The following is a 22,043-nucleotide window of genomic DNA, read 5'->3' as shown; positions in this document are numbered from 1 at the left end:
ATTTAAATTTGAACCCCTTTATGGCCTCTTTATGGATTGACTTTTGAAAATTCCTTCTTGCTGAGTTTCTACATTATAGAATGAAATTACTGACCAAATTTCATATTTATAGTTGCAGCAGTTTTGGCCCAGCGATTATTTCTAATACAAACTTTTATACCCCCTTTTTATGCCCTTTAGGGGTTGATTTCAAGAATAAAAAGTATTGTTTAATTGCATATATTTTGGAGTACTTTTACTAAAATTTAAGTCAGAGATGCATTTAATTAAACTTAAAACCCCTTTATGACCCCTACAGGAATTAGAATTTTGAAGAATCCGTTCTTAGTGAGTCTCTACTTTATAAAATTAAACTACTGACAAAATTTCATGTTTGTAGCTTCATCGATTTCAGCTTGGCAATGATGACTCAGCCGGTCAGTCAGTCAAGACATATTATTTTATATATGAGGGAGGATCAAATATAAACAGGATTTTATTTTTTACTTAAATTCATTTATTGAAAAAACACTAGACAATTGCAATTTATTTTTCCACATAGTTTCCTGCTTTGGAAATGCATTTGTCCCAGCGTATGGGCAGTTTTTTATGCCCTCATCAAGAACAGGGTGGTGTCACCAGCCAGTTGCGCACGAAATCTTCCACACTCTCGTCATCTTCAAATCATTGCCCTCCTAGAGCTTCTTTAAGCGGTCCGAACAAATGGAAATTGCAGGGCATAAGTCCGGGCTGTAAGGTGGGTGATCAAGTGTAGTCCAGTGCATTTCCTGTAGCTTGGAGACAGAGCTGCAGTATGGGGTTGCACATTGTCATGGAGGAGGATGACCTGTCAAATCGGTTGGTCTCGTCTTTTGCAGCGATGTGCAACCCTCGCCTTGTTCAACAGCTCGTAGTAGTAAGTAGCATTGATTGTGCGTCGCTCATGCACGTTGATCATCATCAATAATGTCTTCAACCAGACAAATGTTTTTGTCTGTAATGCTGGTCTGAGGGTGGCGATCGTGTTGCTGATTTTCCACACGTTCCCATCCTCCCTTGAACTTTTTATTCCAGGCAAATACATGCATCCTTGATAATGTTTGATCACCGAATTGTACAGTCAATCTCTGGCAAATTTCTGCCGCTGTAACTCCTTCACGAGGAAGAAATTTTATAATCATGCGTTGCACAGTGGAGGGGTGCATCGACATCATGAGTGGTACTGACAAAACGGTGGGAAATATCTAACAGCACGTTCTCCCCACTCCTAACGGTCCCGCCTAAGCATTGCAGAAGCGTGGGGCCAGTCCTACCAACTGTTGATGTTCAGGAACAAAAATCCCGTTTATATTTGATCAACCTTCGTATTATTGTTTATTCCATAAAGTAAGAAATAACTTAAAATGTGTGAGAAATTAATTATAGGGTGTTATATGTATGTCAGTGAATAATATTATCTTATTTGACCTTATATTTCCAGATGAATGGTCAACCATATGACTACAAGGTTGATATCTACTCTCTGGGACTGATATTATTTGAACTCCTTGTCCCATTTGGGACTCAGATGGAGCGAATACGAACTCTAATGGATCTTCGTCAAAACAAGTTTCCAAAGGACTTTCCACACTGTTACGCTAAAGAGGTTTGCTGGACACTGTTAAATACCCTGTAATCTTACCTATTGGTGCCAGTCACTTATCTTTCCCATAGATTGCCCCCATATAAATATGTTATTACTAACATTGTTTTTTCTCATTGACTATCCCTACTGTAATATGTCAATATTATTCCTTCCTTAGTACTTATAATTTAATTACAAATCAGGTACCTGATTTAGGCCTTGAGGTAGTACTGTGACTGATGATGCCTTCAGTGATAAGGTGAAATGTGTCTCATATTGAAATAAAGATAAATTCCTAATTGTGTAAAAAAATTTATGTATTGAATAGGTGATATTATAAACTAATTAGCATCCTACATACAGTATCTTCAATACAGATCCATAATGATATTTATCACTTGCAACAGTGTACCTTTTCAACATTTACCCTTATTCGTCTACAGACAGATTTCACTTTCTCTACTCTAGGCCTAGAGATAGTTCACCACAGATCAGATAGTGGTCTGTATCAACGAAAAATCCCTGTAATATCCACACATTCCTAACAGATTTCCTGAATTCGAAGTCAGTTATGGATATGATGCCCCTACCCTCCCATGTGAAATGGTGAATTGCCTTATGCTTGAAGAATGTTTTCGTAACTGCTAATCCTACACTAGCACAGAAGAGCAGTAAACACTTACATTCCTATTAGCTTCCATATCTTCCTCACATTTACCCATCACCTTGTCGTATCCTTCAGTTCTATTTCCAACTCTCCCATTGACATTGCCCATTAGCACTGTACTATCCTTGCTGTTGACCCTGACTACAGTGTCACCCTCATGTGGTTAATAGTCTAGACAATTGTTATTGTAATTCCACCCAACTGCTAAATCTACCCACGTCATTAGCTTGTTTATGTGCCTAACAAATTATGTTGCATTCAGTAGTATTCCTGATAAACATTCCTACCCCACACTCTGCCCTTTCCTTTTTAGCAGCTGTTCAGAACACTTAAATAATGTCCTGTCTCTTCCTTGTTATCTCCCCTTATCTGGATATCAGTAACTCCCAACACATTGAGATGCATCCTCTTTGCTGATTCAGTTCTTTCTTCCATAAGCCCCATTAACTCCCCATGAAATTCCATTTTGTTTGAAATCATTTAAGAAAAGACTTAAATAATTGGTTGGGAATCTACCACCTGGCTGACAGCCGCCATTGGAGATCAGTGGCAACTGATTGTTGTAAATGTTTTGAGTCACTCGATTGGCCTTTTCCAACTTGTTAACTTTTGCAGAGAGAACTGCTTTCTCTGACAAGTTTCTTTCGATCCAGTCACCGAAGTACGTACATTTCTCCATTCACTTGATTTTACCCTATTCTACTGACATCTCCCTGATTATTTTTAAAATATCAAATTCAGTTCAGAAGGTCATATCGAGTTTGGCCATTTTAAGCTTGATGTAATCACTCCACTCTTGTTTCTGCAAGTTCATCCTGCTGAATTGACAGGCTTGTTTATCTCTTCCTATGCTTGCTCTTGGTATCACTGCTAGTCATAATATAGCCATTGCAATTACAGTGTCTGGCTCCTTGTTTTTATCTTTCCCATCTGAGCTCCCTTAGCCAACTCTCCTTTTTAGTCTTATCCAAAGATATGTGATTTGCAATGCATAAGGAAATGCTTATACTGTATTACTTTCATTCATGGCCCTTTCTTGCTTACGGTTTGAGAGTGAAATATTCTTCCTGTTTTACGTTTTGCAGCAAGCGACTGATAATCATATTGTAATATCCCTTAAAACCATCACTAGTAAATAGAAACCTTTGTGATATGGTAGTAAGAATGAATGCTAAAAGTGAGCTTTGTAGATTGGACCACTGGTGAAGGGATACTGAATTGAGTTGATAGAAATTACATTTTGGTGCAATTTCACTGAAAGTAAACACTGGTTGTTAGGATTTATGTGATTTGTCTTGTGGAACTAGCACTGGGAAGGAAGCAATTGTAGCCGTAATATTTATCATTTCAGCATTTGCCAGAAAACTATGCAGAACCTCTTCCAATTGGTGGCGGTAGTGGTGGTGGAAGTGATTATTGTTTTAAGAGGAAGTACAACTAGGCAACCATCCCCTAAACCTCGTCTAAGATTGCTAGAGTGAGATTATTAACTGGTTTTCTACTTAACTATGTTACTCAATGTGACAAACAGCTTAAAGTAGACAAAGACTACAAAGTACTGGGGATATGAAAATGTTAGCATGGAGACCTGTATCAAATCAATCTCTGGCTGATGACCAGGTCAACATTATTTTATTGGTTCTAGTTCTGAAGAATGTGTTGTAATGTTTCAGTACGAGCTTTTGCAACAGATGCTGTCGCATAATCCTGTACTGCGACCTACAACATTTGGCATTCGGGCTCGACCCCCATTTTCCTACCATTACAAGGAAACAACTGAAGAACAGTGGCACTTCGAGCTGCCTCCACGGAGAAGGGATTCTGCTAGAGCATCTTCTAACAGCTCCAGTTTTGATGCATGACGTAAGCTTCAAAATGTTGGATAAACTGTACTGTATAAAAGATACTACATAGATTATTCCAAAACTTTCTGTATACTTACCATTTCCATTTCTCCTTCTTTTTACTCATCACTGGTCCCCCTCCCCCTCATGTTCAATTTTGAATAAATAAAATGCTTAAGGGAACAAAATAACTAATATAATTCCTATTGTTTTGAGTCATTCTTGATATGTCATCCTCCTTTTTTTGTTTCATTATTAATATCAAGGTATTGTTAGCACTGTCTTCAATACAGACATTAATATTATTTCAGCTGTAAGCAGTTTAAGTTCCTCCTGTTAACTCTTTTGCATCTCAAGCCATTGGAGTAAAAAGTCGTGCATATCTACATAGCTCATTAAAGAATTTCAAACTCTAATATAAATTGATGTATCACAAAGCTTATAATTTATGCTGTATTTAGCAACTTGACTGAACGTAAGTTACCCAAGAGAATAATTTTGTTTGAATTTGGCATATTCTTGAACTGAAAGTCAGTTGTAGTTTGCCAAACTTAGTAGAGTTTGCAGAATGTATAATTTTGTGCTGTGTTTTAGCAAATAATTTAGTAAGGTGGGGGACCTTGGATAACTTAAGAAAACTTAATGAAGAATTATGTGCTACAATGTCCAAGTTAATAATATCCTCTGTGTATGAGAAGGCAGTAAAATTTCTGTAGCATGAAAGTTATTCGTAAGTTAAATTTAAATGTACAGTAAGAAATTGTTGGGGAAAATGTTGAACAAGACCCTGTATTTAGAAATATTCCGTACATGTTTTATAGAAAACTGAAACTTTCTATCCTTTTCTCTGTCATTCATATCATTTGCAAATAATTCCATGACATTGCAGAGTAGTTACTTCTATCAAATAGAAAAAAAAAAAAAAAAAAGAAAAAACAGATTTTGTATTTACAATTTACACCTTTAACAGAAATATTTGCAAACTGGTTTCTACTTCCCTGATTTACTTGGTTATCTAATGAAGGTAGTTGCTGAAATTTTACTCATTGAAAGCAATATTCCTGAAAATAAATATTCAGTCATCTCTCTTTCTTCTTGCAAATCCCCCCTTCTCTTTCTTTTGTGATTATGAGTATGTCTTCTTCAAACAGTTTTTGATGTAGTTATTTGTATCTGTATTTTTCCTTGTGATATTGTTCTTTACATAGTACTATATATTTGTATATTCAGCTGATGACTTCGGTCAAAACCCTAAAACTTAAACATCTCTTTGACAATCACGATATTTTTAAAATTTTTATTTTGTTATTTTTACTTTTTTTTGTTAAGAAGGAATCTATATTTTCCAGTGTCAACTCAGTTCAGTATAACTTAAAAGCTTTAAGTCTTTCGAACACAAAAGTTAATTATAAATATTACACAGAATGACATGTTGAATAGTGTGTATTTTTTACTCCTTGTTAATTATGTGGTCATTTTTTCAGGCATGTTATAGTGTAATATTTATATTTAACTTGTGTGTTTGATAGACTGAAAAGCTTTTAAGTTACATTTAATCATGAATTCAATTATAAATTAATGTTCCATTCCATGAATTGAATTTGTTTTGTCTTTTAGAAATCTGCTGGGTTTTCTTCCTCCCTCTCAGGTGACACCTGTGCCTTGGGCGCCCATGCCCGGGGGCAAGGTGGGGACGCAGCCTTCCTTCCCCCTAGCTCTCAGGGAAAGTAAAAATCTAATTTAGTCGGGGGTTTTTCTTTCAAGAAAATGATTTAACAATCGGTATTACGTAGAAGTGGTAGGGGATACCGTGTGTGGTACTCTACCGTGGAATACAAGTCGCCATTCATCTTCCAAATTATTAAAAATACTACATACCCCCAGGTCTAGAGCCCCCTCCCCTTCAAACTATCCTGTGGGCGCCCATGACCTGAGCTGTGTTTGATACCAAATAAATATATGATACAACAATGAGTATTTGGGCTTTTCATAATTAGAAGAGCTGTTTATTTATGCATAGTTGTAATTTACTCCTCCCCCAACACCCCCCCCCCCTCCTACATTTTAAAAAAGGAAGAAAGCCATATTTTTCAGTGCCGATTCAGTTATTGTAACTTTAAAGCTTTTCAGTCTGTCAGAAACATTAATTACACTACCCAGCATGATTTTTGCGGCAAAGCATCTGATACATGATTTTAACTAAATAAGGTCTCCTGATTTCAGAAATGTCATTGGTTCTATGGTTTGGCCGTGCGCGTAGAGGCGCGTGGCTGTGAGCTTGCATCCGGGAGATAGTAGGTTCGAATCCCACTATCGGCAGCCCTGAAAATGGTTTTCCGTGGTTTCCCATTTTCACATCAGGCAAATGCTGGGGCTGTACCTTAATTAAGGCCACGGCCGCTTCCTTCCAAATCCTAGGCCTTTCCTATCCCATCGTCGCCATAAGACCTATCTGTGTCGGCGCGACGTAAAGCCCCTAGCAAAAAAAAAAGTTCTATTGTATCATCACATCTAGTTTTCATGTTATTTGCCATTTACTGTCTGAAAATGTGCCACTGCGGCACAGTGCTGCTTTGTGATAACAGTGAATCGGCTGTTGTTAGAGTGGCCGTGGTTTGCTTTGTTAATGTTGCATATGTTTGTCAATCCAAACCTCCTCCACCGACTATGTCCCCTCCATTTAATTAGATAACAGAGTCTATTTTTAGCTCGTGGTTGTAGCAATGCAGTGAAGCCAGTCAGTTGCATCGTGAATGTGGCGGAAATCTGACCTTTTTGTACTGTGTTGTGTTACAAAAATGGCACGTGTCAGGAATTACCGTATTTACTCACGTATTAGACCCCTGTTTTTCCCACTTTTACAGCCACAAATAATAAAGGGGGGTCCAATATGCGATAACCTCTAAATTTTGTGCAGCGAACACATGATTTCTAGGTTATAATGAACTATAAATTGTACGTGTAAACATTTTATACTATTATTTAACAGACTTAGAATGTATTTAAGTTATACTGGCTATTTTCGTTGCAAGGCAGTATTTCTAAACGTAAAAGGATGAAAAATGGTGAACACGACATTTAGGCCTACAGTACATATAAAAGTCAGTTTTAGTTACTCATATAACGTCATTCGTTACAACTCATTAATTCCTCTGGTGAGGTTGATGTCAGGAAGGGCAGACGGCCGTAAAAACTCGCTACGAAGATTCGTCTCACTTCATAATCGATCCCGTAGAAGAAAGGGATAAGTGTATCATGTTATATAATTAAATATTGATACAAAAGAACTTAATGGCCAGTCATTTGTCTCTGTCAGTTCAGCAGTAGGGCTACCACACAGTAAATATGATCACTGCTTTCATCTGAATTATCGCCTTGCGCCGCCAAATTCCCTGTCTTGCTACCGGCGTGTCGGCATTCTAAGTGACATCATCTTCACTGCTATCTCTCGTCAGCCATGCTTCATTCTCCTTGAGCCATGCACTGCAATCAAGAGCATATGAGGTCCCATCTTTTTGAACCTTCTAAAAATAATTTTGTTCCCGACAATAGAGTCTAAACAGTGTAAATCTATTCCCAGATGGTCTCTGATATTCCCAGTTGGTGTATATGTAGCAGAAGCCACTCCTTCCGAACGAAGCCATGCTGTAGAAGGCATGCCAAACCATCAGCTGATAACCAGCGTGTGTTATGAGTTGTACTTCCGAATGTAATACATAGTAACTGGAAACATTATTTTGATAACTGCGGCTGTTGAAACACAGACCCTTATTATTAAGTATATTTCATGCTTGTTCTCTACATTTATCACATCAGGATTTGCGTAAACAGCTGTCCATGAGATAAGACAGACCACATTGTTTAGGTTAGGTATATTATCGCCCTGACAGTGCCAAAAGTTTGACGGAAAAAAATAAAAATAAATAACAGGAAAATATATCGCATTTATGGATATCTACAGGTGTGGCAGTAATGCGTTTTATTATCATAATGTTTAATTTTGTACGTTCGTTGTCTCCTTTTTTATTAACGTATACCCTAGTATGTTTTGTTTGGCGTCTCCGAAAATCGTTTAAAGTACGTGGGGACATAATAATAATAATAATAATAATAATAATTTTATTTGTTAGGTACGTTGGCGAGTAAAACAATCGTTTTAATTGGATAGCTTTTATCACGTTTTAAACTTACTTCTCTCCAAATATATACCTATAATGGCCCGAGTGACGAGATATTAAACGACCACTTTGTTAATGATCTCACCTGCTGTATAAATAGCAACAACCGCGAATATTTCTCAACTAAAGTAAATTCGTTTCTTCATCCTGAGGTGGTACAGCTCTTTATAGACACCCCCAGTGGAGGGGAGCTACATGTACCGCTTTTACCGCATATCAACCTTCCTGCCATTCGTAAATCTCTGGCAGTACGGTACCGGGAATCGACGTCAGACCCCCGAAAAGAGCAACTAATTGTGCTAACCATTACGCTGGCGGACAATTTTAACTACAAAACACAGACATATAGCATGACTGATGCATGCTTGCAATGCGTGGGTTGGACACAAAGATAGGCCTATTCATCTATTTCTGCGACGTCATCAGAGCTGCAGTAAACCTACGCTACAGAGGCGGACATTTCTTAACTACGAAACACAGATGTACCGCATGATTCGACGTGTTTTTCATTGCGTAGGTCGTACGGATGAAACTATTAACAAATTTGTGTGATGTCATCAGAGCTGCAATATGACTTGTACCTGCTTCGAAGCGGAATCGTCATTGTTCTCTGACGAATTACGTTGGGGGGTCTTATAGGTGAGATTTATTTTTTTCATTTTCTTCGTCTCGAAAAGCCAGGGGGGTCTAATACACGAGTAAATATGGTATATTAAATTGCATGTCTCTTAGCTCTATCTGAGAAACAAAAAAGGAGGAGGACCCCATACGTTGTTTCCAACGTAAGGGGCGCGTTGGAGAAATTTTGATGATGATGGCAGGCCACATTTCCTACTGCCATTCACAATTGAGTTTGGGAGTTTCTACAATAATGGCAGGCTCACTTGCCAGTTGCCATTCGCAATAGAGATGGAGAGTTTTCATAATAATGACAGGTCCCCTTTTCTAATTCCAGTCACAATCGAGTTGGAGGGATTTGATTATGATCGAGAAATGCTGTGCAATCTAAAGTAGGATCGAGGTACGATAATAGGCTTAGGACAAAATGAAGATCTCTCCAAATTGAGCAGCACTTGTGCAATCTGCTTTGTGAAATGACTTACCATTGAGAAAGCAGTTACCACGAAACGAAGGTCTGCACTGTCGTTGAAATTGCCTCCGTATTTCAATATTTTCTGGGGCCTAAAAGTAATACATTTGAACAGCCTCATAACAAAAGTTGTTTAAAATGATGGGATGTTTCACATGTAGTCAACGGATTTTACAGAAAATTAATAGGGTAAGAGAAAATGGAAGAAAACTGGTGTGGTTTCCCTATAAACCCCCAGTCTGTTCCGTGATTTTTAAATTATAAGCATATTTAAACCTTACCCTGGATGAGTATACTCTGTATATGAAGTTTGGTCAAGGTCTATCCAGCTGTTTTGCCGTGATGATGAAACCGACGGGCAAACAGACACAAAAGCTAAAAACCACTGATACGGTCATGAATTGACCTAAATCGGATAAATATCTGAAAAATTTGGCAAAACAAATTAAATTAGACAGCGGACCCCATACAACTTTATTTATTTAGATTCATATCATTGAACATATATAAACTCGATACACGTTCAGTACATATCTATTATACAGAGGGAATTACATGTTCATGTATTTAGAATCCCCTTGATGTCCGTTAGCTTACTTTGAGTTTACTTAGTTGCTTCTGTTTAACTGTTGTTTCTAAAACTTTAAATTCCTTTGATATCACCTTTAAACCCGATGGTGTTTATTTGGTGCACAGAACATCACTTGGGTTCTGAGGGCAGGACTACCAAATGTCCCATGCCTGTGAGCACGGCTGTCAATTTGGTCGCTTTTGGTTGTTTATCGGATAGTTATTGTTTTGTACTCCTAGATCTCAAGGGTCACCATATTTGTAAAGAAGGCGACGATTTAAGATTAATAACCTAAATTATATTTTAAAATCATTTTATGAATGTCAACTAGCACTGTGTAAATGTCTAATAATATAGGTAAGCTGTGTGTATTCGACAATCCATTTTTGAAGGTCAAGTATAGTTTCTAAATGGACTTACGAGTTTATGTTTAATAAACAGTATTTTAAGGAACCTGATCATTTTATTCAAGAACGCAAACACTACCTAGTTATGTTCCCGGCAAAGTCATCCAGCATCTTTCACACATCCTGTTGTCCATCTATCGATATTACATTTAGTTGTCCCTGTTTTGTGTATTTTGTTTACCTTACCTTTCGCAGGTCGCCTACAGGCGTCAAATCAAAAGACCTGCACCTGGCGAGCCGACATGTCCTCGGACACTCCTGGCACTAAAAGCCATACGCCATTTCGTTTTTACCTTTCCTTTGCTTGTCTATTATTGTTTTGTTGGTTTTATGTTTATAATATAACCATGTGGTACACACAGTATCAGACAAAGAATTACTCGTTTCATTTTACAGAAACGCCGTCAGATTCTATCAGATCGCTTTAAACGTGCACATATATGCACAAAAATAAGATGACGAAGTACCACTCCCTTCCCTTTTTCACCTAGGTACCTACCTCCCCTTACCTCTCCAATGAGCATATTGCCTACTGTCATAATGTCCGGCTCCATGGCTAAATGGTTAGCGTGCTGGCCTTTAGTCACGGGGGTCCTGGGTTCGACACCCAGCAGGGTTGTGAATTTTAACCATAATTGGTTAATTTCACCGGCATGGGGACTGGTTGTATGTGTCGTCTTCATCATCATTTTATCCTCATCACGACACGCAGGTCGCCTACGGGCCTCAAATCGATAGACCTTCATCCGGTGAGGCAAACCTGTCCTCGGACACTCCCGGCACTAAAAGCCATACGCTATTTCATTACTATCATAATTTGTCTCATTTGCTTATAACATCACCAGTTCACAGTCATTGATAAGTTTATGCAACATAACAATATTGTCCATATATGCCCATGATTTAAAGTGATTTGATAGAATCTGAGGGTGTTCTTGTACAATGAGTATTGTTTTACAGATAAGTTATAATGTTATATGTGTTTTTTTTAATGCTATTTGTTCAGGGCATCGCCCTATAAATATCTTTTGTCCCTGTTTGCACCATATGATATGAACCTGTATGTAATTGGAAGTGCGGAAGTGTAGAGTGTTGAATGTGAGGAAAGGAATGTTAAGGACGACACAAACACCCAGTCCCCAGGCCAGGGATATTAATCATTTACAATTAAAAGCCCATAACTTGGCTGGGAATCAAACCCGGGGCCGCCGGGTGACAGGCGGATGCGTTGCCACCTACACCAGGGGACCGGACTGTTATATGTGTTACAATTAATGTTTTCAACAGACTGAAGAGCTTGTAAGTTACATTAATCCCAAATGATTGTTAGTAAATTTATTATATTTCTATATATTTCCCAAATAGAGATGTCTGACCACACTAATGGATAATCACTTGGATCTGGAAGACAAAAGAAATATTTTCATCAAAATCATTTTGTATATTGAATGTGATAAATGTGTTATTGTATTATTTTTTAAACCTTTAATTGTAACATTTCTGGTACAATAAGTTGGACCCTGATAACTGTAGAAGACAGGAAGAAAATGAAGAGCAGCTTGATTGTACACAAAACGACAACCTTATATTGTCAGCCGGGCTGAGTGGCTCAGACAGTTGAGGCGCTGGCCTTCTGACTCCAAGTTGGCAGGTTCAATCCCGGCTCCTTCCGGTGGTATTTGAAGAGGCTCAAACACATCAGCTCCCCTGTTGGTAGATTTACTAAATCGTAAAAGATCACCTGCTGGACCAAATTCCAGCACCTCGGTGTCACCACCAAAACCCGTAAAAGTAGTTGGTGGGACGTCAAAACCAATAACATTTACGCTTATATTGTGATAGTCATTTTATCTTAACATTAAAATTTGAGTTGATGTTATAGTCCGCGTCAGTGGTGTAGTGGTTAGTGTGATTAGCTGCCACGCCCAGAGGCCCGGGTTCGACTCCCAGTTCTGCCACGAAATTTGAAAAATGGTACAAGGGCTGGAACAGGGTCCACTTAGTCTTGAGAGGTCAGCTGAGTAAAGGGGGGTTCAATTCCCCTCTCAGCCATCCTTGAAGTGGTTTTCTGTGGTTTTCCCACTTCTCCAGGCAAATGTCGAGATGATACCTACCTTAAGGCAACGGCCGCTTCCTTCCCTCTCCCTCGTCTATCCTTTCCAATCTTTCCATCTCCCTGCAAGGCCCCTGTTCAGCATAGCAGGCGAGGCTGCCTGGGAAACTCCTTCTCACTTGTATCCCCTGACCCAAAGTTTCATGCTCCACAACACTGTCATTGAGGTGGTAGAGGTGGGATCCCACGCTGAGGAGTTCAAGGGAGGTACCAACCCTGGAGGATAAACGGGTTAAGAAAAATGACAAAAGTTTATTTTCATTGTTTTAACTATTTGTTTAAAAAGAAATGACTCTGCAGTCTAGGGGTAACAAGTCTGTCTCCTATCCGGAGGCCCTGGAATTGATTCTTGGTCAGGTCTGCAATTTTTATCTGGATCTGAGGAATGGTTCAAGGTCCATTTAGCCTACATTAGAATGGTTGAGAAGCTGTCTGATGGCCATATACCGGCCCCGGTCTAGAAAGCCGAGAATAATAGCTGAAAGGATTTGCACGTTGACCACGCATCACCTCATTATCTGCATGTCTTTGTGCTGAGCTGTGGTCATGTCGTAGGCCAAGACCCATCAAGATTGTAGTGCCATGGGATCAGGTTTTTTAAATTTTATTTATTTAAAAAAGTATAACTTATAACTTGGGATTAGCATTTTAATGTACCAAGGAGATGGTTCAGTATTGGGAGAAGATTGAACTGCAAGTCAGTAGCTGGTTTTATATTGTGATTTATTTTTTCTCTCTTTCTCAAGAGGCTTGTGCTTGTAAAATTTATGTGAAACAGTTTGAATGTATCTTCATACATGAGGCACCTAGAAACAAAACCTGCTAAGTGCATCGAAGGAGAAAAGTGTAATGAAATTGCTTTATTACTTTTCTGTGAAACAAGTTGACAGATACAATGATCATATTTTTTTCAAAATTTACTTGATTCTTTTGAAAATGCAAGACAAAAATCAGGGTTGGTTTCAATATCCACTAGATCTAGATTGTAGTTCAAAAACTGCTAAGTCCATTTCAACGAATCAGGTGTGGAATTATATTACCCAACATTCCTCTGTTGTAGTGAGCTGTGTACATCATCAGCTTCAAAATTGTGATCCTAATGTAAAAATACATAAAAGTTCATGCTGATGGATGTGCGGCACAGAATAAAAACACAACACTGATTGGAATGTGCTGTAAGTGGTGAAATTATATACCCTGTAAACAGGCAATCATTTCTCCTTCGTGAACACATATTCGGAGTAATTAAAAAGAGCTAAGAATGAAGTGACTGTGGACCCTCAAGAATATAAGATCATCATTGGCAAACATAGATCAATCTTTAACTTGCTGTGCAAAGACTTGTCTCTTCAAAACTGAAGAAGGAGACAGATAAAATCTTTAAAACTTCCGAAATCAGACGCGACTGTTTGAAATACAGCAACAAGAAAAAAGAAAGAATTTTGTTGATAGATCCTCTAAGCCTTGGAGTTCCTTAGAAAGCATCTAAAATAAGAGATGTGGCCAAACGTTTGGAAAAGCACTTTGAGCGTGATTGGCAAGAGCCAACAATGCTGAGGTTTTATGTGGAGAACATAAATTCAAATGATGTTGAAGAAGAAGAATAAGAAGAATGTATTCATGACAATGTTGCATAAAAGCAGTATAAACTCAGATATAAAGTCTGGATTTTATTGCACCTGTATTCTTAATCGACACTGCTTTCAGATGCCATTCATTATGAATTATGTTTTATTTATAAGATACCAGTAGGCATATATTTCCTGTCTGGTTTTCATTGTTAAATCATTTTGTAGGGTTTAGGTTAAAATATCCCCTCTTCGTAACAGTTTTTTTAATATTCAGAAATACTTCCCTTGCTTTCAAATGCCTCGAAATCCACTTTGCAGTTTCAAAAACAGTCAAGTCCAAATTAAATATTTATTTTGTCCATTCCTATGAAGATACAAGTCCAAATTGACATGATTACATCGAATGATTGTGAACTGTTTTTATGAAAGTAATACTTATGCACCAATAATGTTTGTTCTCATAGGAATTGTTTTCCTTGTTTTTCCAAAAATTTAGGATTTTCGATTTGCAGGTTTTGATTCTAGGCACCTCATATATTATATGTACATTTTATAATGGTGGTGTGCATATTTAAATCACTCCTAAATAATTAATATTATGCACAACTAATTAATTCTTGTTCCACAGTTTTCAGGTGGATCATTATAGGTTTGAACCACCATATAACCACAGAATCAGAAAACAGGTGTTAGAAATAGAATCAAATGATGAAGCACTTCATGAGTGACATGAGGACAATGTGAAGCACTGAATCATATTAATATTTATTGATAGATTTTCATTGTGGATGGTGAATGGAGCTTCATAGACTTCAAATCCTGGTCTTTTGTGATACAAGTATGTGCGACTGTAGATGTCTTGAGTTTAAAATACTGTATATCCTTTTTGAGCTACTTGCTTGCAAATTTTTGTAATTTAAATTTTTTTCCAGACATGATACATTTATTCTAGTACTCTTCCTAATCATCATATATTAATTGAAATATTCTTGATTGTATGGTAATTTGCTGCAAATTATCATGATTCCATCTAATGATTGTGAACTATTTTATGAAAGTAATGTGAATGTTAATATCCAAGGATCTAGCAAGGCCTTTTCTTTTGGGCTTCAAATGAAAATCATTCTGTGCCTTTCACTAGGAAAAGAACAGTGTGACCTTCACTGTTTAATTGTATTTTGAATTGTCGGTTAAAAATATTTATGCTTGTTACAAATATAGTACAATTTAATACTATACCTAACTGGTATTAGGTAATAAATAGATATGTTGTAAGCAGTAGTTCATCCTCTCATTGTAAATTTCCCATTGTTATAACTATACCATTTGTTGATACCATGTTTACGTATGGTTGACTGAGGTAGAATTGCCATATAGTATTCCATTATAATTATGTGTTGTTACAATCGTATGAATGCAGAAAATTCTGTAAGTTTATATAAGTATATAGAGGAGATGTATGGAAACTTAACTGGTTGTGCCTTGTTGATGATAGGACATTCCTGATTGTTCAGTTTATATATTTAATTTACAGTTAATTTGTTTGTACATGGACTATGATAGGTGCAGTTCATGCTGTATTATTGGGAGAGGTACAGAAAGTTTTGAATGGAGCTTGGCAGTTCTTCTTTTGTTGTTGAATTTGAAATACATCATCTTGCTTTCCATAATATAAATTAACATGTGCTCCTTGTGCTCAAGGTTTCATGATCAAATACCAGACACACACAAGTAGAATTATTGGGATGTTTAGGAACTGCTTTTCAGGGTAAAACTCTAGCTTACCGAGCTCGATAGCTGCAGTTGCCTAAGTGCGGCCAGTATCCAGTATTTGGGAGATAGTAGGTTCGAACCCCACTGTCGGCAGCCCTGAAAATGGTTTTCCGTGGTTTCCCATTTTCACACCAGGCAAATGCTGGGGCTGTACCTTAATTAAGGCCACGGCCGCTTCCTTCCCACTCCTAGCCCTATCCTGTTCCATCGTCGCCATAAGACCTATCTGTGTCGGTGCGACATAAAGCAACTAGCAAGAAAAAAAAACTCTAGCTTTCAGGAAAGCTAGTCATAAAAAAAGTTAAATTGTTGTTGTTGTTGTTGTTGTTGTTACTACTACTACTACTACTACTATTATTATTATTATTATTATTATTATTATTATTATTATTATTATTATTCCTTTCAGCAATCAGTCTACGCCGGGCTGAGTGGCTCAGACGGTTAAGGCGCTGGCCTTCTAACCCCAACTTGGCAGGTTCGATCCTGGCTCAGTCCGGTGGTGTTTGAAGGTGTTCAAATACGACAGCCCCGTGTCGGTAGATTTATTGGCACATAAAAGAACTCCTGCGGGACTAAATTCCGGCACCTTGGCGTCTCCGAAGACCTTAAAAAGTAGTTAGTGGGACGTAAAACAAATAACATTATTATTATTATCAATCAGTCTACAAGCCACTATGAATTTACTAACCGCCACTGCAATCATCTATTTGTAACTAGTTGTGTGGCCTCATTTAGTTCTCTACCTCCTAACTTTAAATCAGGGCCACTCAGACTTTTTTGTACGGAGAGCCAATAGTTATGATAAGGGCAGTTTGTGGGCCACAGACTAGTATACCTTATCATCATCGTCACCATCATTATCACCTGTGCTATTATTATCAACAACCTCAGTATAAGTAATCATAAAAATTTGTATGTTTCCTTTAGTCTTAGTGAGTATATGCACTGCATACCTAGTGAGAAGTGTGGAACTGGTTTTTTGAAGATAACAAAGTACTGATGTCTGGTTTAGGTTGACTTGTGCTAAGTAGTAACACGTCTTGTAGATGACGCATCACTCAGCGTCTATGTCAACCTTGATTTCTGGATCTTCAACTTGTAGAATGTTTGCTCACATATTATGTAAGCTGAAGAAAACATGGTGATCAAACAGCAGGCTTCTTTCTTCAGAGCTAGATACTTTTCTTCTGGCGGCAACAACTTATAAAATTTAAGTTCATCATTAGGATCAAAGATCCCCTTCATTGTGTCATCTCATTGAAAGTCCAGTATTTTTAACTGCAGTTCATCTGGTGCTTTGTCAGCTTCGAAGGGAAATGGTGAAGAAAACAAAGAAATTTCCAAAATCCATTTTTACAGAATCTGGATACAAATTGTCTTGAATGCCCTGAATTGCTTTTATGAAAGAATAATTTTTGAAAGGTATGTCAGGGTATTGGTTTTGTGAATCATTCAATGTTGGAAAATGTATCCAGTTTCTGGCAGAAATTTGTTTCACAAATACTTTCAATTAAAATGATTTTACTGCACTTTAGACAACATTGATTAGCTTATCGTTCTCCTGTAACACTGTATTCAAGGTGTTTAAATGTTATGTCATATCTACAAAGAATATTAGGCAGGATAGCCAATCGGGTTCAATTCATGAACACTATAAATTGAGGATAATTATGTCCACCTTTTCAATACCAAAACATTGTGACTTCATTAACGCATCACATATTTATTACCTTTCAAACATTGGGACCGGTTTCGGCATTATTTGTATGCCATCATCAGCCATAGCAAACTTTGTGACAAGGCCTAAGTACAATATTAACATAACTTACAACATATATATATATATAAATTGAACATATTCTTACATGACTATTAAAATTTGGTGTACACCATAAAACCTTAGATTAAAATTGGTAGCATATTTTATGCGACATATTATGACTTATTTCCTTTATACAATTATTTGACTAAAGTTAAAGCTTTTTGTCAGTTTTTATAAATATTACAAAATGTTAATTGAGCGTCCAGATAACAATTTTCAATCTTTAAAAACTTTTATAACTACTAGGCGTTAAAGGTAATAGTACATTTGTTTGGTCAAAAATACTAAATTGACATGCATTAAAATGAAATCGCCTACTGTCAGATTGGATAACAGTGACCTATTTGTACTAGGTATAGGGATAAGTTACATTATAAGTCTTTAGTAATTCTATATCTTGCGTTAATATAGTTTGGTTATTTAATAACAGTCGCATTACCGCGATCCCCCTTCCCCTACATAACATGCTCCGCCCCTCTTCTAATACTCGTAGTCTGCTTTCTGCGTTTCTGGTAGACAGTTCCTCACCAGCTTCATTCTCGACAACATAGTGCTTAAGGCGAGTTTCTACTTAAACAAAAATAATGCCTATTAAACTTAGTTATTCTTACGCTAATACATAGTATATATATCTCTCTTCTTAGGTCCGTCTTGGCTCGAGATATTTCTAGAACCTCAAAGACCTCGAATGTAATGGTCCAAGAAATTTCGGTTCACCAGTCCACTTCTATCAAGTTGATCTACATTTTAAGAACATTAGCATAAAAGACGGAATATTACATATACGAACATTGCTCAACGACATTATATTATGAAATTAGAAATTTATTCAATCCAAAATCCACCAAAAATAGAGTGAACCTGTAATCAATTCTAAGAGGAACTGTTTTGCTCACTATATATCTTCACTGAAAAAGGGACCTCTATAATGGACAATTAATGTTTTAAAGTTTAAAATATCAGCCGAATTTATCATTTTATTCGACTTGTTATTAAATAACCAAACTATATTAATGCAAGATATAGAATTACTAAAGACTTATAATGTAACTTATCCCCATACCTAGTACAAATAGGTCACTGTTATCCAATCTGACAGTAGGCGATTTCATTTTAATGCATGTCAATTTAGTATTTTTGACCAAACAAATGCACTATTATCTTTAATGCCTAGTAGTTATAAAAGTTTTTAAAGATTGAAAATTGTTATCTGAACGCTCAATTAACATTTTGTAATATTTATAAAAACTGACAAAAAGCTTTAACTTTAGTCAAATAATTGTATAAAGGAAATAAATCATAATATGTCGCATAAAATATGCTACCAATTTTAATCTAAGGTTTTATGGTGTACACCAAATTTTAATAGTCATGTAAGAATATGTTCAATTTATATATATATATATATATATATGTTGTAAGTTATGTTAATATTGTACTTAGGCCTTGTCACAAAGTTTGCTATGGCTGATGATGGCATACAAATAATGCCGAAACCGGTCCCAATGTTTGAAAGGTAATAAATATGTGATGCGTTAATGACGTCACATTGTTTTGGTATTGAAAAGGTGGACATAATTATCCTCAATTTATAGTGTAAATCTAGATTCAATACGGACCAAAATGAAGTTCTTAACTTAAAATTCAATTCATGAATCACATGGCTTTCCGTTTTCTTCAAGAAATTGCTGGATTTCCTGTCGAAGTGCAAAAATTATGCCAGTGTGTATCTGCGGCTCAGCCATCTTATTTCCACATTATAAATTATGTTGCCATATTCACTGTTGAGTTCATCCAAGAGCGTTTAAAAACTTTGGTGTGTCAAGGCATTACTTCGAATCACATTGATTAATTTTATGACAGTCTGCATAACTCCAACGAGATTTAACGCCTTTGCGCTAGTGACTTTACGTCGCACCGATACAGATAGGTCTTATGGCAACAATGGGATAGGAAAGGCCTAGGAGTTGGAAGGAAGTGGCCGTGGCCTTAATTAAGGTACAGACCGAGCATTTGCCTGGTGTGAAAATGGGAAACCACGGAAAACCATCTTCAGGGTTGCTGACAGTGGGATTCGAACCCACTATCTCCCGGATGCAAGCTCACAGCCGCACGCCTCTAACCACAAGGCCAACTCGCCAAGTCGCCTACTTCTTGGTGTATATACAATGAAGTTAGTGCACCGGGCCCTTCCCACGAAGATACTACTTTTTTCTTCACTACTGTAATTCCATCATTCCTGACATACTTGCACCATCTGTACTTACACTGCAGAGTTATCCACTCAAGTCCGACACTATCAACACCTCCTCAAATAAGTCAGTCCGTTTTGTGGTACCATGCATGCTTCTCACTCCTATAATCTCTTCATATATAGTGAAATCAATATTCACACATCTAAAAAATATCAAAAGTTGAGCAGTATCGCTTATATGTGACACTCTGCAGGAAACCCAACCTTAAGTCGAAGATCTCATTTTTTGTTTATTTTATATTTTGTTAGTTAAATTTGCAATCATTCTTGTGAAAACCAGAAGTTTCTAGTTTAAATACTGATCACTTACTGTATGTAACTTTGAAGTTGTAAGACAGAATATATTGAATTTCGAGAAAATCAATTGCAAAAATGCGTATATACTCCGATAATATATTAAGGATTTAAGAAAATCTGGCTATTTCACTGGATAAAGGGAAATCAGCTTTGCATATTAAAATAATTTTCATAAATATTTAGGAGTTGTTTTCTCAGGAAATGAAATATGTAAAGAATGAAACAGGAAGTTTTAGTCTTACAACACTCACTCACACAGACAATCTGTCTTAAGATGTACAAAGAAGATTAGGATACAGTAATTATAAATAGTAGTGATGCTGATGTTAAGAATAAAATAACAATATTTTAAAAGATCGTTCTGTACTACACACAGTCAGTATCCACTTAAGGATTTACATTACTAATCTATCTTGCATCCTGTAGTAACAAAACTGAATTATTTTTCATTTCTCTGGAATGTATTTAATTACTTGATTTTCCTTTTGTGCACACAATTCATCTCGCTACTTGCCCAGGTTCAGTGACATTGATGTCCGGCTTTGGGCACTACAAATCTCTTGTTTCTGCTGTGCAGTAGCCTATTCTTGAGAATTTTATCAAACAGATGTCTGGTCGTTTCTGCAATCATACCTTTTACTTCCAACTTTTCAGGTAGGTTCCGAGGGAGATTATCTCTGCCTCGCATATCTTCACAATTACAGTTGGACCATCCAATCTTTATTGACACATAATGACCCCAGGCATATCTTTTTTCTCAGTAAAGTGACCGAAGATGTCATCTGAGGAACTTTTTTTGCACCATGAGCAGTGAACATTTTGTTGTCCATCAAACATATTTACTAACAGCTCGCCATTTTCTTTTCCAATGATGACAGCTTTACTAAGTTTTGACTGAGGAGTGCTGTCTTCAATGACCGAGACAGTATCTGCCAGAGAAGAACTACATATAACGCGGTACTTCCTTTTCATGAGACCAAAAGCCCAGTCACAACAAAATTTCATATGACCTACTGGCAAAAAAGAGACTGTTATTTCTTCATGTAAACTTGACATAACTTCCCACGTGATAATGTTATTTTTATTTAGTGCTACTCAGTCGTCAGCATGAAGAAACAAATCACAGCACTTCAAACAGGCTCCTGTGCACCTTAGTTAAAATTACCGGTTATAAAATATACAGCCCAATAAATGAAATCTATAATTGTAACCATACATTATCTTGATGCACAAACTGGTTACCGGTATTTCATATTTTGGTACAAGAAGACAATGCAGGAACTTCATTGAAAAAAAACATGCCTTAAGTTGCCAATATTAAATTTTGAATGTTGTTAGAGTTCACAGCATGTTTCCAAGGTTATTTTGAAGACTTTACCATATAGTAACATCACTGTCACCGCTTTCATCATGTAGTTCAAGGATCAGGCAAACAAATCTAAAAATCAGTATTTCTCTCATGTTTGATAGTCAGGAGATAACAAGGATAGTCTGACTGCCTGATTGGTATTGCTCGTTTAGCACCACCCAGGGGTCACGTGTAAGGCAATTTAAGGTTATACTGTGGGCAAAGCAAAGCAAAGCCACCTCCGTACAGGCCATGAAGGTCCTTGGAGGAGTGGAAGGTAAAGGCTTCCAACATTGTTAACCTCGGCACGTGATGGGATAGAGTGGTTAGCTCTACACCTTGCCGCCTTTGCCCCCAGGAATTAGCCTGGTACTCATTTTTGGCGTAGGCTGAGTGAACCTCAGGGCCATATGCACCTCCGGAAGTGGAAATCTTGTTTCTTAAATTTTACAACTTGCTGACGGAGATTCAAACCCACGTCCTTCCGGGCGAACTGAGCACG

The 22,043-nt window shown here is 37.1% G+C and overlaps 1 protein-coding gene across 3 annotated transcripts in view; it reads left to right on the top strand.

Moving 5' to 3' along the window:
- Positions 1-16,158, top strand: part of PEK (pancreatic eIF-2alpha kinase) — a 360,137-nt gene extending 343,979 nt beyond the window's left edge. The window contains exons 15-17 of one of the 3 annotated variants that reach the window (XM_068227627.1): positions 1,460-1,624; positions 3,944-4,133; positions 14,673-16,158. In XM_068227627.1, coding sequence (XP_068083728.1) covers positions 1,460-1,624; positions 3,944-4,132 — 354 coding nt within the window. In that variant the 3' untranslated portion in view covers position 4,133; positions 14,673-16,158. Of the gene's footprint in view, positions 1-1,459; positions 1,625-3,943; positions 10,996-14,672 lie in introns of those variants that run through there. The other 2 variants (XM_068227628.1, XM_068227629.1) reach the window with 2 other exon arrangements.
- The last annotated feature ends 5,885 nt before the right edge of the window (positions 16,159-22,043 follow it).

This window comes from Anabrus simplex, chromosome 5 (assembly GCF_040414725.1).
Source record: "Anabrus simplex isolate iqAnaSimp1 chromosome 5, ASM4041472v1, whole genome shotgun sequence".
In the NCBI taxonomy this organism is placed as follows: Eukaryota; Metazoa; Arthropoda; class Insecta; order Orthoptera; family Tettigoniidae; genus Anabrus; species Anabrus simplex.
This window is presented reverse-complemented; position numbering and strand designations above follow the sequence as displayed.